Genomic DNA, 15,629 nt, shown 5'->3' with positions numbered 1-15,629 from the left:
GATGGGATCGGAATAAATTCTGTGACCACCTGTAATTTCACAGTGTGTATTAGGGGGCTACCTCACGCTGCTGCCCAGCTCTGAATAAACATTCACTTCCTAATTTTAAATTATTAGAGAGTCTTATGGGATGGGATGGGATGGGATCCGTGGGATGGGATCCATGGGATGGGATGTCAATAAATTCTGTCACCACCTGTAATTTCACAGTGTATATTAGAGCGTTACCCCACGCTGCTGCCCAGCTCTGAATAAGCATTCACTTCCTAACTTTAAATTGTTAGAGAGTCTTTTGGGATGGGATGGGATGGGATGGGATGGGATCCATGGGATGGGATCCAAGGGATGGGATGGGATGGGATGGGATGTCAATAAATTCTGTGACCACCTGTAATTTTCTAGTGTGTTTTAGAGGGTTACCCCACGCTGCTGCCCAGCTCTGAATAAACATTCACTTCCTAACTTTAAATTATTAGAGACTCTTTCGGGATGGGGTGGGATGGGATGGGATCCATGGGATGGGATCCATGGGATGGGATGGGATCCATGGGATGGGATCCATGGGATGGGATGGGATCCATGGGATGGGATGGGATCCATGGGATGGGATGGGATGGGATGGGATCCATGGGATGGGATCCATGGGATGGGATGGGATCCATGGGATAGGATCCATGGGATGGGATGGGATCCATGGGATGGGATGGGATCCATGGGATGGGATGGGATCCATGGGATGAGATGGGATCTGTGGGATGGGATGGGATCCACGGGATGGGATGGGATCCATGGAATGGGATCCATGGAATGGGATCCATGGAATGGGATGGGATCCATGGGATAGGATGGGATCCATGGGATGGGATGGGATCCATGGAATGGGATCCATGGGATGGGATCCATGGGATGGGATCCATGGGATGGGATGGGATCCATGGGATGGGATCCATGGGATGGGATCCATGGGATGGGATGGGATCCATGGGATGGGATGGGATGGGATCCATGGGATGGGATCCATGGGATGAGATGGGATCCATGGGATGGGATGGATGGGGTGGGGTCCATGGGATGGGATGGGATGTCAATAAATAGACTCTGTGATCACCTGTAACTTCACAGTGTGCATTACAGCGTTACCCCACGCTGCTGCCAACCTCTGAATCAACATCCACTTCCCAACTTTAAATCACCAGCGACTCTCTCACCCCTCCCAGCCGAGTTTGGCACCAACCCCCACTCCCACTTCGGTCCCTCCGTACCTGCAGCCGCCAGGTGCGCGGTGACCTCGTCGGCCGCCGTGGAGTTGAGGATGTCGGAGTCGTCGTAGGAGGTGTCCTCGGGCGAGGAGGGCGAGTCCTCGTCGGCGCTCAGCATGGCGTGCTCCGTGTAGGTGGCCACGTGCACCTGCTGCACCTGCTGCGCCACGGCGTGCGCCTCGATGGTGGCCATGTGCTCTGCCTGGCTCACCCCGTGCTCTTCCATCAAGAGGGGCTGGTGGAGGGGGGTGATAAAAGGGAGAAGGGTGTGAGGAGTTTGGGAAAATCCACGTTGTCTCTCTGTGCTGGAGGAAATGTCCCCACGGGTTCTGCAGCCATGAGATTTTGTGTCTGCAGGTAAAGCTGGGACTTGGCTTTGGAGGAGCTCTGAGGGTGACACAAAATCTGCTCTGACACCAAGGATGATTCCAGACAGGATCACTGAGGATGGAGAAAAACTCCAAGACTGAGCCCTGAGTGCCACATCCAGGCATTCCTTGGACACTCCCAGGGATGGAGACTCCACCACCTCCCTGGGCAGCCCCTTCCAAGCCCTGAGCCCCCTTTCCATGGGGAAATTCCTGCTGCTGTCCACCCTGAGCTCCTCCTGTCCCTATTCCCTGGGAGCAGATCCCAAATCCCCCCTGGCTGTCTCCCTGGGACTTGTGCAGAGCCACCAGGTCCCCCCTGAGCCTCCTTTTCTCCAGGCTGAGCCCCTTCCCATCTCCCTCAGCTTTTCCTGGTTCTCCAAACCCTTCCCATCTCCCTCAGCTTTTCCTGATTCTCCAAACCCTTCCCATCTCCCTCAGCTTTTCCTGGTTCTCCAAACCCTTCCCATCTCCCTCAGCTTTTCCTGGTTCTCCAAACCCTTTCCCAGCTCCCCCAGCTTTTCCTGATTCTCCAGCTCCTTTCCATCTCCCTCAGCTTTTCCTGATTCTCCAGCTCCTTTCCATCTCCCTCAGCTTTTCCTGATTTTCCAGACCCTTTCCCAGCTCCATTCCCTTCCTAGACACACTCCAGCCCCTCCAGGTCAGGAGGAGCCCAGAGCTGGACTCAGAGCCCAGGCAAAGCCAGCACAAACAGCACAAAAAGCTGATTTATTGAAGGCATCCAGTGGTAAAGCACTGAGCAGAGCAGCAGCTTACAGAGTCAGCAGGGCCCTGGACCACACACTGGGAACACAGATCTGTGCAGAAGGACCAGGAGAGGAGGTGCAGGGATATTTTCAGTCTGTGCCTGCTGTACATTTGTGGAAAAGAAACAGCACATCCCTCAGATATTTCCAAACATGAGAATTAAAGCTTCAACCCTCAAAAAGATTCCCCAAAGGGAAGCACAAAGAGCACAAAGAGGTGATCAGCTGCAGGGAATGAGAAAATAAACAAAATAAAGATTCTGATGTTGCACAGTCATGGAATCCAGCTTCTGACTGACACCAGATCATGGAATGCCACAGAGGGATCAATGAACCCAAAGCATTTTGGGTTTTAACCAAACAAAAAGGAGGTTGCAGCCAGGTGGGGTTGGTCTCTCCTCCCAAGCCACAGGACAAGAGGAAATGGGTTCAAGTTGTGCTGGGGAGGTTTAGATGGGATTTTAGGGATTTTAGGGAATGTTTCTTCTCCAAAAGGGTTGTCAGTGGAACAGGGAAGTGCTGGAGTCCCCATCCCTGAAGGGATTCATGGGGACATGGTTTAGTGCTGGGGAAGGCCTGGAATATTCCAGGGACAGCAGAATTGTTGTTGTGAGACTGGCACAAAACTGAGGCTGCAGCTGAAGCCAAGCCAGCTTCAGACTCCCAGTCCTCCCTAAAAAGCTGCTGGAGTTCCATGTCCAACCCTGTTTACAGCTTGGGGTGTAATATTAGAACCAGCCCAAAATAGCAGGAGTTCAAACAGTGCCAGTGAGGAAGGGACTGAGACATTGAGGACACTGAGACAAACTGAAAATATCTGGTGGGAAAAACAATCAGCCCTGAGCTCCTTCCAAGAAACTCATTCTGCCATCAGCAGAGAGAAACAGGTGGGAAAAAAAATATTTAAAGTAAATGCTTATGGATCAGTTTAATTCCTGAAAGGGGAAGTGCTTATAAAAAAATGAGGATAAAATCACTCTCCTGAGTGTGGCAGGATTCCTCTGATGTCCTGTCAGCCCTGAGCAGAGCTGCACCACTCAAACCACCAGAAAACAACAGGAACTGGTTGTAAACCCCACAAATTCTACACCCAATTTAAACCCACGTGGATTGACATGAAAGTCTCCCTGGAGGGATTGTAACAAATCATCATCAACCCATAAAAACCCCACAGAAATCATCCTCTACCTTCACATCAGGTGCTTCAAACAGCCCAAAATAAAAATTCCACACCACAAAAAAATCCTGAGGAACAGCAGCACGATGGGAAAACTCCCTTAACACAGGCAGGGCCTGGAATTATTTTAAATCTTTATCCCACTGAAGAGATTTTGCTTCAGATGCTGCAGGAGAAAAGGCTGAGCCTGGAGAGGAGCATTTATCCTCTGCAATATTAAATCATGAGGCCATTTTTACCAACTCAGCCCACACCTCATTAATTTGAAACCCTGCTCAGATCAGCAATAAATAAAAAGAATCGCCGGGTCTCGCTTCTTTGGTGGTTTAAATAATGTTGGAAGGAAGGAAAAGAGGAATTAAATGGAGATTTTGAGACTCTTGTGAGGATGCATGAGAGGATCCAACCATCAAAGGGACCTTGGGGAATGCAGGGGAAAAGTTTAGAGGGAAATTGGGTAGATTCAGATCAGACATAAGGAAGAAATTTTCCCCTGGAAGTGTCCAAGGCCAGGCTGGATGGGGCTTGGAGCAGCCACTTGTCACCCTGAAAAAAAAATAACTCAGTCTGGGTGAATCAATGGTCCCTAAAAAAAGAGAAATTGAGTGCCCTCCAAGAACTGGTTCAAGAACAACTTGAAAAAGGTCACATCAAAACCAGCAGTCTCTAAAATTCACCAGTGTTTGTCATTCTCAAGAAAACATCTGATTCCTGGAGGTTGCTTCAGGATCTCAGGAAAATTAATGAGCAAATTAAAAATATAAGATCTTTACAGTCACGACTGCCTTTTCTCTCCATGGTTCTAAGAGACTGGCCTCTTATCATCATAAATTCAAAAGACTGGTTTTTCAATATTCTGCTTCATCTAGAAGATGCTGCATGATTTGTGTTTTCAGTTTGTCTAGGGTTACAATAAAGGATGTGATCAAAATATGAATTCTGTCACCATCTGCTGAGACCAGGTGGGGCAGTGATCCTGATCTCTGTGGGAGATATTCTGCTAATGGGCATCCATTGAAACCAGCTGGGGCAGTGTTCTTTATCTCATGGGATATCTCCTGTTCATGGCCATGGTTTATAAACCAGCTGGGGCAGTGTTCTTTATCTCATGGGATATCTCCTGTTCATGGCCATGGTTTATAAACCAGCTGGGGCAGTGTTCTTTATCTCATGGGATATCTCCTGTTCATGGCCATGGTTTATAAACCAGCTGGGGCAGTGTTCTTTATCTTTTCACAACCCATCTTTCCTCCAGCCAGTCATTTTCTGCTCATGGCCATTGAGTCCCACTGTGGCACTGATAAAATTACTGCATCCCATTGGGAGTTGCTCCAGCCAGGGGGAAGAGCCCAACATTTCTTACCAAGATAAAAACAGAGGTTTTGGGACACTAAGGGAGCCCCTTTCTCCACTGGACTCCAGAGGAAAACCGGATTTCTCCACATCCCCACTGGAGCTCCAGAGGGAAACTGCACCTTGTACAGGAGCACTGCTCCAGCTGAGCCACATCTGTCACTGCAGGAGGATGCAGCCACCATGGGATGGGACTGCTGCCAACACCCTGCCTGATGGGTGTCAGGCTGTACTCTGACTGTGTCAGGGTTTGGGGTTTGTTCTTTGTAGTGCTGTATTTCTATTTTAATTTCCCTAGTACAGAACTGTTATTCCTATTCCCATATCTTTGCCTGAGAGTCCCTTGATTTCAAAATTACAATAATTTGGAGGGAGGGGGTTTACATTCTCCATTTCTGCCTTTCTCCTCCAAACCAGGACACAGTTCCAAACCTCAGCAGACAGGAACCTCTGAAGAGACACCACTGAACTGTTCTGCCACAAGGAATAAAAAATTCACCTGCCACCTGTCAGTGGTTTGTGGCTCAGGTTCTGGCTCCTGCTCAGCAGAAGCATCCTCGAGCAATAATTCTACTCTATATGGATGATTTAATTATTTCAACTTCAGCAAAAAAAAAAAAAAGTGAGAGAAGATGGTGCCAGTGTTGTCACAGCAGTCCAAGAAGCAAGACTGAAAATCTCCACTAAAAACACACAAGAAATTTCACCATAGAAGTACCAGGAGTAGGAAATAACAGAACAATCTGTCAAGCCTCAGAAAATGCAGCTCCAAACCAAAGTTACCACCTTGCAAAATCTGCAGCAACTTTAAAAAAAAAAATCCAAACACCAAATATAAGGAATTTGTGCTCAAATTGATGAATAAAGTCTGTGTTCTTACAAAACTTGCTTCTGTGCTTTGATTGTCAGAATTCAGCATTCATGTTTTTATATTTCTGGGGGGAAAACCAAACAGGAAAAGTTCTCCTGCATTCTGCACCAGCATCAACACGAAAAAAAATACAACATTTCACAACTGAAATTAAAAATTTATAACTAAAATGCAGAAATTATCCAATCCCCAATGGCAAATGGATAGACCAGATCTCACACATGAAAATGAAAAAAATTCACAACTAAAATTCAGATTTTTTAACTAAAATGCAGGAATTATCCAATCCCCAATTAGATCAGTTCTCACACATGAAAATTAATAATTTCACAACTAAAATTTTGATTTTATAATTAAAATGTAGGGATTAGCCAATCCCCAATGGCAAATGGAGAGACCAGATCTCACACATGAAAATGAATCAATTTCACAACTAAATCTAAAATTTTGTAACTAAAATGCAGGATTAGCAAATCTCCAATGGCAAATGGAGAGATCAACTCTCACACATGAAAATGAAAAAATTTCACAAGTAAAACTAAAATTTTATAACTAAAATTCAGGAATTATCCAATCCCAAATTAGATCAGTACTCACCCATGAAAATGAATAAATTTCACAACTAAAATTTAAATTTTGTAACTAAAATGCAGGAATTATCCAATCCCCAATGGCAAATGGAGAGATCAACTCTCACCCATGAAGATGAATAATTTCACAAGCAAAACTAAAATTTTATAACTGAAATGCAGAATTATCCAATCCCCCATTGCAAATGGAGAAACCAGATCTCACACATGAAAATGAATAAATTTCACAACTAAAATTAAAATTTTATAACTAAAATGCAGGAATTATCCAATCCCCAATTGCAAATGGAGACACCAGCTCTCACACATGAAAATGAATAAATTTCACAATTAAAATTAAAATTCATAATTAAATTGCAGAATTATCCAACCCCCAATGGCAAATGGAGAGATCAACTCTCACACATGAAAATGAAAAAAATTCACAACTAAAACTAAAATTTTATAACTAAAATGCAGAATTATCCAATCCCCCATGGCAAATGGAGAGACCAGATCTCATACATGAAAATTAATAATTTCACAACTAAAATTAAAATTTTATAACTAAAATGCAGAATTATCCAATCCCCAATGACAAATGGAGAGATCAGATCTCACACATGAACATGAATAAATTTCACAACTAAAATTAAGATTTTATAACTAAAATTCAGAATTATCCAATCCCCAATGACAAATGGAGAGATCAACTCTCACCCATGAAAATGAACCCAAGTGATCAACATCCCCAATTAGCTTCACAGCCATTAATGAGGTCAGGGACTGTCCCTACAACATTCACAGATTAAGGTTTTTCCCATCCATTTCCCCCAAATTTTGCCAAAATCAGCAAAAGCACAGAGAAAGGAAGAGACAAGTTGATGTTGTGGCTGCTCAGTCAGCTCAGGGGACATCAGATGATGAATTTTAAAATTTTTTTTGGTTTAATTTGCTTTGTTTTTCTTTTTTTTTTTAATTAAGTGATTTAAAGGACTTATTTCACAGTCAGGAATAACCCCTCTGCTTTGTTTCCTGTTTTTTTTCAAAGGAATGAAAACACTCCTGGTTTTCCTCTCCCATTTTCTGTTTGACCTCTGTGCTGCAGAACATCCAGAATCAGCTCTAGAACTTATTTAGAAAATCCAGAATCAGCTTCTGGCACATATTTAGAATGTCCAGAATCAGCTTCTGGGACTGATTTAGAACATCCAGAATCAGCTCTGGAACTGATTTAGATTTGGAATATCCAGAATAAGCTCTGGAACTTACTTAGATTTAGAAGATCCAGAATCAGCTTCTGGGACTGATTTAGAACATCCAAAATCAGCTCTAGAACTGATTTAGATTTAAAACACTCCAGAATCAGTTTCTGGGACTGATTTAGATAATCCAGAGCCAGATCTGGAACTGATTTAAATTAAGAACATCCAGAATCACCTCTGGAACTGATGTGGAACATCCAGAATCAGCTCTGGGACTGATTTAGATTTAGAACATTCAGAATCAACTTCTGAAATTGATTTAGATTTAGAAGATCCAGAATCAGCTTCTGGGACTGATCCAGAACACCCAAAAACAGCTGATTTAGAACATCCAGAATCAGGCTCTGGAACTGATTTATACTTAGATCATCCAGAATCAGCTTCTGGGACTTATTCAGAATGTCCACAATCAGCTCTGGAACTGATTTAGACCATCCAGAATCAACTTCTGAAACTCATTTAGATTCAGAACATCCAGAATCAGCTTCTGGAATTTATTTAGAACACCCAGAACCAACTCGGGAACTGATTTATATTTAGAACATCCAGAATCAGCTCTGGGACTGATTCAGAACATCCAGAACCAGCTCTGGAATGGATTCAGAACATCCAGAATCAGCTCTGGGACTGATTTATATTTGGAACATCCAGAATCAGCTTCTGGAATTTATTTAGAACATCTAGAATCAGCTTCTGGGACTGATTTAGATTTAGAACATCCAGAACCAGCTCTGTAACTGATTTAGATTTAGAACATGCAGAATCAGGTTCTGGAACTGATTTAGAACATGCAGAATCAGGTTCTGGAACTGATTTAGAACATCCAGAATCAGGCTCTGGAGCTGATTTAGATTTAGAACATCCAGAACCAGCTCTGGAACTGATCAAGGTTTGGAACATCCAGAATCAGCTCTGGAATTTATTTAGAACATCTAGAATCAGTTCTGGGACTGCTTCAGAACATCCAGAACCAACTCTGGAACTGATTTAGATTTAGAAGATCCAGAATCAGCTTCTGGGACGGATTCAGAACATCCAGAACCAGCTCTGGAACTGATTTAGAACATACAGAATCAGCTCTGGAACTGATTTAGATTCAGAACATTCAGAATCAACTTCTGAAATTGATTTAGATTTAGAAGATCCACAATCAGCTTCTGGGAGTGATTTAAAAGATCCAGAATCAGCTCTGGAACTGATTTAGACCATCCAGAATCAACTTCTGGGACTGATTAAGATCATCCAGAACCAGCTTCTGGAATTGATTCAGAACAACCAGAATCAGGTTCTGGAACTGATTTAGATTTAGAACATTCAGAATCAACTTCTGAAATTGATTTAGATTTAGAAGATCCAGAATCAGCTTCTGGGACTGATTTAGAACACCCAGAACCAACTCTGGAATGGATTTAGAACATCTAGAATCAACTTCTGGGACTGATTTAGACTTAGAACATCCAGAATCAGCTCTGGGACTGATTTAGGTTTGGAACATCCAGAATCAGCTTCTGGAATTTATTTAGAGCATCCAGAATCAGCTCTGGAACTGATTTATAACATCCAGAATCAGCTTCTGAAACTGATTTAGATTTGGAACATCCAGAATCAGCTCTGGGACTGATTTAGGATATCCAGAGTCAGCTTCTGGAACTGATTTAGAGCATCTAGAATCAGCTCTGGAACTGATTTAGATTTAGAAGATTCACAATCAGCTTCTGGGACTGATTTAGAAGATCCAGAATCAGCTTCTGGGACTGATTTAGATTTGGAATATCCAGAATCAGCTCTGGGACTGATTCAGAACATCCAGAATCAGCTCTGGGACTGATTTATATTTGGAACATCCAGAATCAGCTTCTGGAATTTATTTAGAACATCCAGAATCAGCTTCTGGGACTGATTTAGATTTAAAACATCCAGAATCAGCTCTGGAACTGATTTAGATTTAGAACATGCAGAATCAGGTTCTGGAACTGATTTAGAACATCCAGAATCAGGCTCTGGAGCTGATTTATATTTAGAACATCCAGAACCAGCTCTGGAACTGATCAAGGTTTGGAACATCCAGAATCAGTTCTGGAATTTATTTAGAACATCTAGAATCAGTTCTGGGACTGCTTCAGAACATCCAGAACCAACTCTGGAACTGATTTAGATTTAGAAGATCCAGAATCAGCTTCTGGGACGGGTTCAGAACACCCAGAACCAGCTCTGGAACTGATTTAGAACATCCAGAATCAGCTCTGGGACTGATTTAGATTTAGAACATTCAGAATCAACTTCTGAAATTGATTTAGATTTAGAAGATCCACAATCAGCTTCTAGGAGTGATTTAAAAGATCCAGAATCAGCTCTGAAACTGATTTAGACTTAGAACATCCAGAATCAGCTTCTGGGACTGATCCAGAACACCCAAAACCAGCTGATTTAGAACATCCAGAACCAGCTCTGGAACTGATTTAGATTTAGATCATCCAGAATCAGCTTCTGGGACTGATTTAGAACATCCAAAACCAGCTCTGGAACTGATTTAGACCATCCAGAACCAGGCTGTGGTGCTTCCTCCCTGAATTCTGCTCCATCTCCATGAAGCACAGAGCATTTTGCAGCTCCCCAGCTCCCCCAAACCCTGCTGCTGGCCCCCAGGATTTCCCCCACGCTGCTCTGAGCTGCTCCTCACTCCCAGCAGGGCAGGAAAACCCCTCTCCCATTTAATTTCAGATCTACCAAGCGTTTGTGGCTGCCTCAGCTCCTCCTCCTCCTCCCTGCACAGCTCAGGGAGGGATCAAAAGCACCTCTGGTGATCTGGGCTGACCTGATGGGAAGGAGATTTCTCACTCAACTGGGTCACACTTAGTGGATTCAACCAGATTAAAAAGCACTTCCTCTGCTCACTCAGTGCTCAGGAATGTGTGATTGGAAAAGCTGCTCTGAACTCCCATCCCACAAACTCCAATTTCCCTGCAGAGGCAGCCTGGGATAATTAATGAGGGAAAACTGAGCAAGGAATCAATCTAATAAAATCAAATCTAATCAAATCAAATTAAATCTAATAAAATCAGTGGAATTATAGCTCTGAGATTGTCCACTCCTGCTTTTCCTGTGCTGGCACAAGATCCTTGATGCAGTTTTTTTTTTAGGAGATACATCCTGGTTTTTCACCTGCACACTTCTGATAAATCACATTTGGATGGTCACAGCCAACCTCTCCTGGGAGCAAACACAAATCCAGGGATGGAATTCCAGGATTTTCACCAGGAGCTGTGGCTGAGATCAGTGGTGTCCAACAAACCTCGTTAGTCTGGAGAGATTTGGGATTTCCCTGTGATGAGAGTGGCCAGAATGAGCTGGGTTTGGGATTAAAAAGGAAAGAACTGAGCTGGTTTGGGATGAAAAAGGAAAGAACTGAGCTGATTTTGGATCAGAATCCAAATTCCAAACCTTCTCCTGGTCTTTTCTCCATGAGAACAGGAGGAAAAAAAATGTCCAGGTGTCCCCAGCAGGTGATTCCAGACTCCCAACCATGCAGGTGCAGCTTTTCCAGTGATTCCCATTGCACTGGCATCTCTCACTGGGTAAATATCACTCATTAATTTGTCTTTAGGGTGACTTTGATACCACTTTTGTATAAAACTGTGCCTAGAGAGACTCACCCTGATAAGCAAACACCATTCACCAGGATAAGCTTGATTCATATCTCAATTATTACCACAACTCATTGAAAATGCAAATTTAAATACGAAAATCCTATTTTCCACAGGAAAAAAAAAATCTCCCTTATTCATGGGGAGAATTTTGAGATAAAAACCAGTTTTTTGTTTTTGGTTTTTTTTTTCCTGGTGGAAGTTGTGCAAGGTTTTGGATGGGACTTTGCAGCACTGGAGACACTGACTCCTGTCAGCACAACTGATACCAGACAAAAACCAAGATAAGACAACTCCAATTTATTCCCTTCCTATCAAGATTGAAGTGAACATCTTCTTTTGCACAGAGATGGTGACTCAAGCAGCAGGAGGAACAACAGGAACCGGCTCTGGTTCCACAGCGTCCTCCTGTGGCATCTCATTAGTAAAATGATCCTTTTAATTAGCATGGGGAACCAAAAAAAATCCCAGTGCTCCCCGAAATCCGATGGATTCCAGCAAACAAAACCAAAATTCCTGTCACAGTCTCACACCAAAGAGCAAAGAAATCCCCCTGCAGGAAAAAATTGAGGTCTGGAAAAGAAACAAAGAGGATTTCACAGGTACTTAGAGGATAAAATCTGCTTTTGGCTGAGAGCTGCCGTGGGGTGGGGTGACGTGGTGGGACACTCACAGTGATTTAAAGTGGGTCCTTTCTGCACTAAATTTCAGATATTTAGCACCAAACACCAGCAGGAAGCTGAACAACAAGGATGAGGTGGATTCTTGAGTCCTCCTGAAGACTCTTCTCAAGCTTTGGCACCAAGAAATAATATCCCAGTGGGGTCAGCCCTACCCAGGAAAAACCCAGGAATTAAAAAAAGCACATTTCATGTTTGGGAATCCACATCCCAACCTGTGCCAGCCGAGTGTAACCCAAACCTGGCAGTGAAACTGCACCCCAGAACTGGAAACCAGAGGGTGGAATTCTCATTTAGCATTCCTGAGCTTGCCTGGGCTCTGCAGCTCCCACAGGGAATGTTTTTGGTGACTCCCCCTCCCCAGCACCTTTATTCCTGAAACCTTTCTGCAGGATGTGTGCTCTGCCACAAATTCAGAATAAATTCTCTGAGCTATTTGCACCTTACACACTCCTGCATTTTCAGAGCCACACAGAAATCCCAATTTTAACCTCTTTTCCCCAGAGCTGCAGAACCCAGGAGTTGTTTTAACTCACTTCATTCATCTTTAGCCAATTCAGCTTTTTTTAATTAACAGCTAAAAACGTTCAGTGGAAGAATTCCTAACCCAACAAGCACAGTTTGGGGCTGGTTTTACATTCCTGGCTCAGCACAGAGCACAACCCTTGGGATTACTGCTGGAAAAGACAGAGCAGGGCCCTTGCTGCTGCTGGAAGGTGCAAACATTCCCAGTTTTAATCCTCTTTTCTGGACAGAGAGGATTAATGGTTCTGCTGGAGTGCCCCAGCAGAGGGGAATGGCAGGGGGTGACACAGGAGGGTTTGGGGACAGGGGGTGACAGAGATGCAAGGAGCAGCACCTGGGGAGATCCTGAACTGGGAATGATCCCCAGGATCTGGGATCCTGCCCAGACACCCCAACAATCCCACCCTGGGAGTGCTGCCCAAACACTCCTGGAGCCCTGGGCAGTGCCCAGCACCCTCTGCAAAAACTTTTCTGTGATTTCCAGCCTGATATCCAACCTGAGCCACCTTTTTGTGCCATTCCCTCAATCCTGGTCACACAGAGCACAGACCCCTCAGCCTCCTCTCCAGGCTGGACAAACCAAATCCCCTCAGCTGCTCCTCCTGCAGCCCCTCCAGCCCTAAGTCCCTCTCTCATACCTCTGTACATTTTTTTTCCTGCCCAAAACGATGCTGGATCACCTTAAGGATGTGAAATGAACTCAACAAGATCTGCACATGGTTCAATTACCACGTTCAATTATCAAATTTCCACCCCAAATGGCAGCCTGGCCACCCCTTCTTGGAGCTCAAGTGGTTCAAGAACGTCTCTGCTTGACTGATATCCTGAGGAGGGAAAATTCCCCAGAAAATCCACTGGGAACTAATGAACAGAAGGACCTGGAGCAGTTCCCAGCCTGGGAGAGTTGGGAATGATCACCTGGAGAAGGGAAGGATCCACAAGATCTCAGAGACACTAAAGGGGCTCCAGGAGAGCTGGAGAGGGACTGGGGACAAGGGACAGGACACAGGGAATGGGGAAAGGGGAGATTGGGGAAGGAATTGCTGGAATTGCCAGAGAATCCCTGGATCCCTGCAGTGGCCAAGGAAGGATTGGAGCAGCCTGGGATGCTGGGAGGTGTCCCTGCCATGAGCTTGGAGCTCCCTGCCCAGGCAAGGCAGGCCAGGATTGTGGGATTCAGGACACTCAGAATCCATGCAGAGGGATTGGGATGGAAAGTGGGGATAGAAAAGAGAGGCCCAGGCAAGGGAGAGCCTTGATGGTTTGCTGAGATTGCAAGGGAAGGCCCTGGATGCATCAATTCCTTGGAGAGGAGATGGATCCAATGTCAGGTTCTGGAGAGCTGGGAATTGCCAGGCTGGAGAAGGGAAGGATGCAGGGAGAGCTTCCAGAACATTCCAGGGCCTGGAGGGGCTCCAGGAGAGCTGGAGAGGGACTGGGGACAAGGGACAGGACACAGGGAATGGGAAAAGGAATTCCTGGAATTGCCAGAGAATCCCTGGAGTGTCCCAGGTTGGACATTAGGGATTGGAGCACCTGGGACAGTGGGAATTGTCCCTGCCAGGGCACAGGATGAGCTTTAAGTTCCTCCCAACCCAAACCACTCCACAGCTCCATGATGAAAACATTCCCTGTGCAAACACCACAGCAGGCACAGTGAGAAAATCCTGGGGAAATCCCACATCACACTCCCAGCCTCACATCCAACACCACCAACATCAACATCTGTGTTTTCTGGAGGGACAAAAATGCATTTCCAGCCCAGTTCCACCAGGGAGATTTGGCTGCAAGTCAAATTTTCAGGTTTAAAGCACCTGCAAGCTGGGTTTAAACCCCACACTTCCCTGTGCTCAGTGGCAGAGCCTGCTGAACAGGCTGGGTGCTCTGTCCCTGCTCCCACACGGGCACAGGGGACTCTGCAGAGCCACACACACCCAGAGCAGCAGAGCCAAGCTGGAACTGCAGCCCTGACCCACCCTGGCTCTGCTTTTCCTGATGCAAATCCTGTGGGAATTCCAAGCTCCTGCAAAAACAAGAATTGACTGTGGATTTTTATTTGCTGCCACATTTTGTTCTTTAGGTGTCTTTTACATCTCTCCACCATCTCCACAAGCTTCTGATTATCAGGGCTGAAATATTCCAACCATTCCCAGGGAAATTCACTGTTTCCTTCTGGACCAAATTCACTGATTTGCCCCTAAATCCATGGGAATGCTCATGATGCAGAATTAATGAGCCAGAAAATAACAAAATAACCCAACTTTCAACCCAAAGCAGAGCTCTGAATCCACCAGCTCCTCCTAGGGAGGGAAGGGAGCAGCATTATTTAAATCCTTTCCAAAGGGAAATCAGGATTTTCCTGGTGCCCAAGGAAGAAGCAGAAGGAGACTCTAAAGCCAACACCAGGAATAAACTGAATTTACACAGCATTTCCCAGCATCAATAAAACATGGGCACTCTGGGCTGGGGTTCTGCAAGTGTTTTTGACCCAGAGAATGGGGAAGTTTTCCAAGTTTGATTCCTTTAATTAGGTGGTTGTGTAATTAACAGTGGGAGGGACTGGATTGGGGACAAGCAAACGTGGTTTGGGAGTGAAAAAAAAACAATTCTGTGGGTTCTCCCTTCTGTGCTTGAGGTCAGCACTGAAAAAGTTGAGTTTTCCATCCAGCCTGCAGGATCTGAGCAACCCATTTATTATTTATAGGCAGCACACAAACAGGTAAAAGAATTCACACATCTGCCAAACAAAAAGAATTCTCTGAAGCAAGGAGATTCCTGCTTCCATCCCCCAGCACAAAAAGTGGAATTTCCCACTCTGAGATGGAATTCACCTGCCATGCTGAGCATCCTGAGGGGTTTTGTACAGCTGCATCTTTTTTTAGGGATAAAAACCAAGATGGAATTTCATTGACATCAAAATGTCAGCGTGGCTCAGAGCTGTGAGCTGCACCCAACACAGCCTGCAGCTCCTGGATTCCCTCTTGGAATTCTTGGATTCCTTTCTCAGAGCCTGGTAAACAACTCACCCACAACAAACTCAGAGCAGCTTCAGAGTCCTTCCCAAAAAAAAAAAACCCTGTCCACCTGGCAACTGGATCAGTTTTTGGGGAAAAAAATAAAAAATAGATGGAGCAGAAGTGGAAAAAACACA

At 44.9% G+C, this 15,629-nt stretch overlaps 1 protein-coding gene across 1 annotated transcript in view; it reads right to left on the bottom strand.

The window, feature by feature from the left end:
• Positions 1 to 15,629, bottom strand: part of LOC116995154 (nuclear respiratory factor 1-like) — a 41,482-nt gene that overhangs the window by 21,557 nt on the left and 4,296 nt on the right. The window contains exon 2 of the mRNA XM_033057547.1: positions 1,263 to 1,494. Within this exon, the coding sequence (XP_032913438.1) occupies positions 1,263 to 1,485 (223 nt within the window). The 5' untranslated portion in view covers positions 1,486 to 1,494. The remainder of the gene's footprint in view (positions 1 to 1,262; positions 1,495 to 15,629) is intronic.

Source organism: Catharus ustulatus, chromosome 4 (assembly GCF_009819885.2).
Source record: "Catharus ustulatus isolate bCatUst1 chromosome 4, bCatUst1.pri.v2, whole genome shotgun sequence".
Taxonomy (NCBI): domain Eukaryota; kingdom Metazoa; phylum Chordata; class Aves; order Passeriformes; family Turdidae; genus Catharus; species Catharus ustulatus.
Note: the sequence above shows the minus strand (reverse complement) of the source record. Positions and strands in the feature narration are given on the sequence as shown.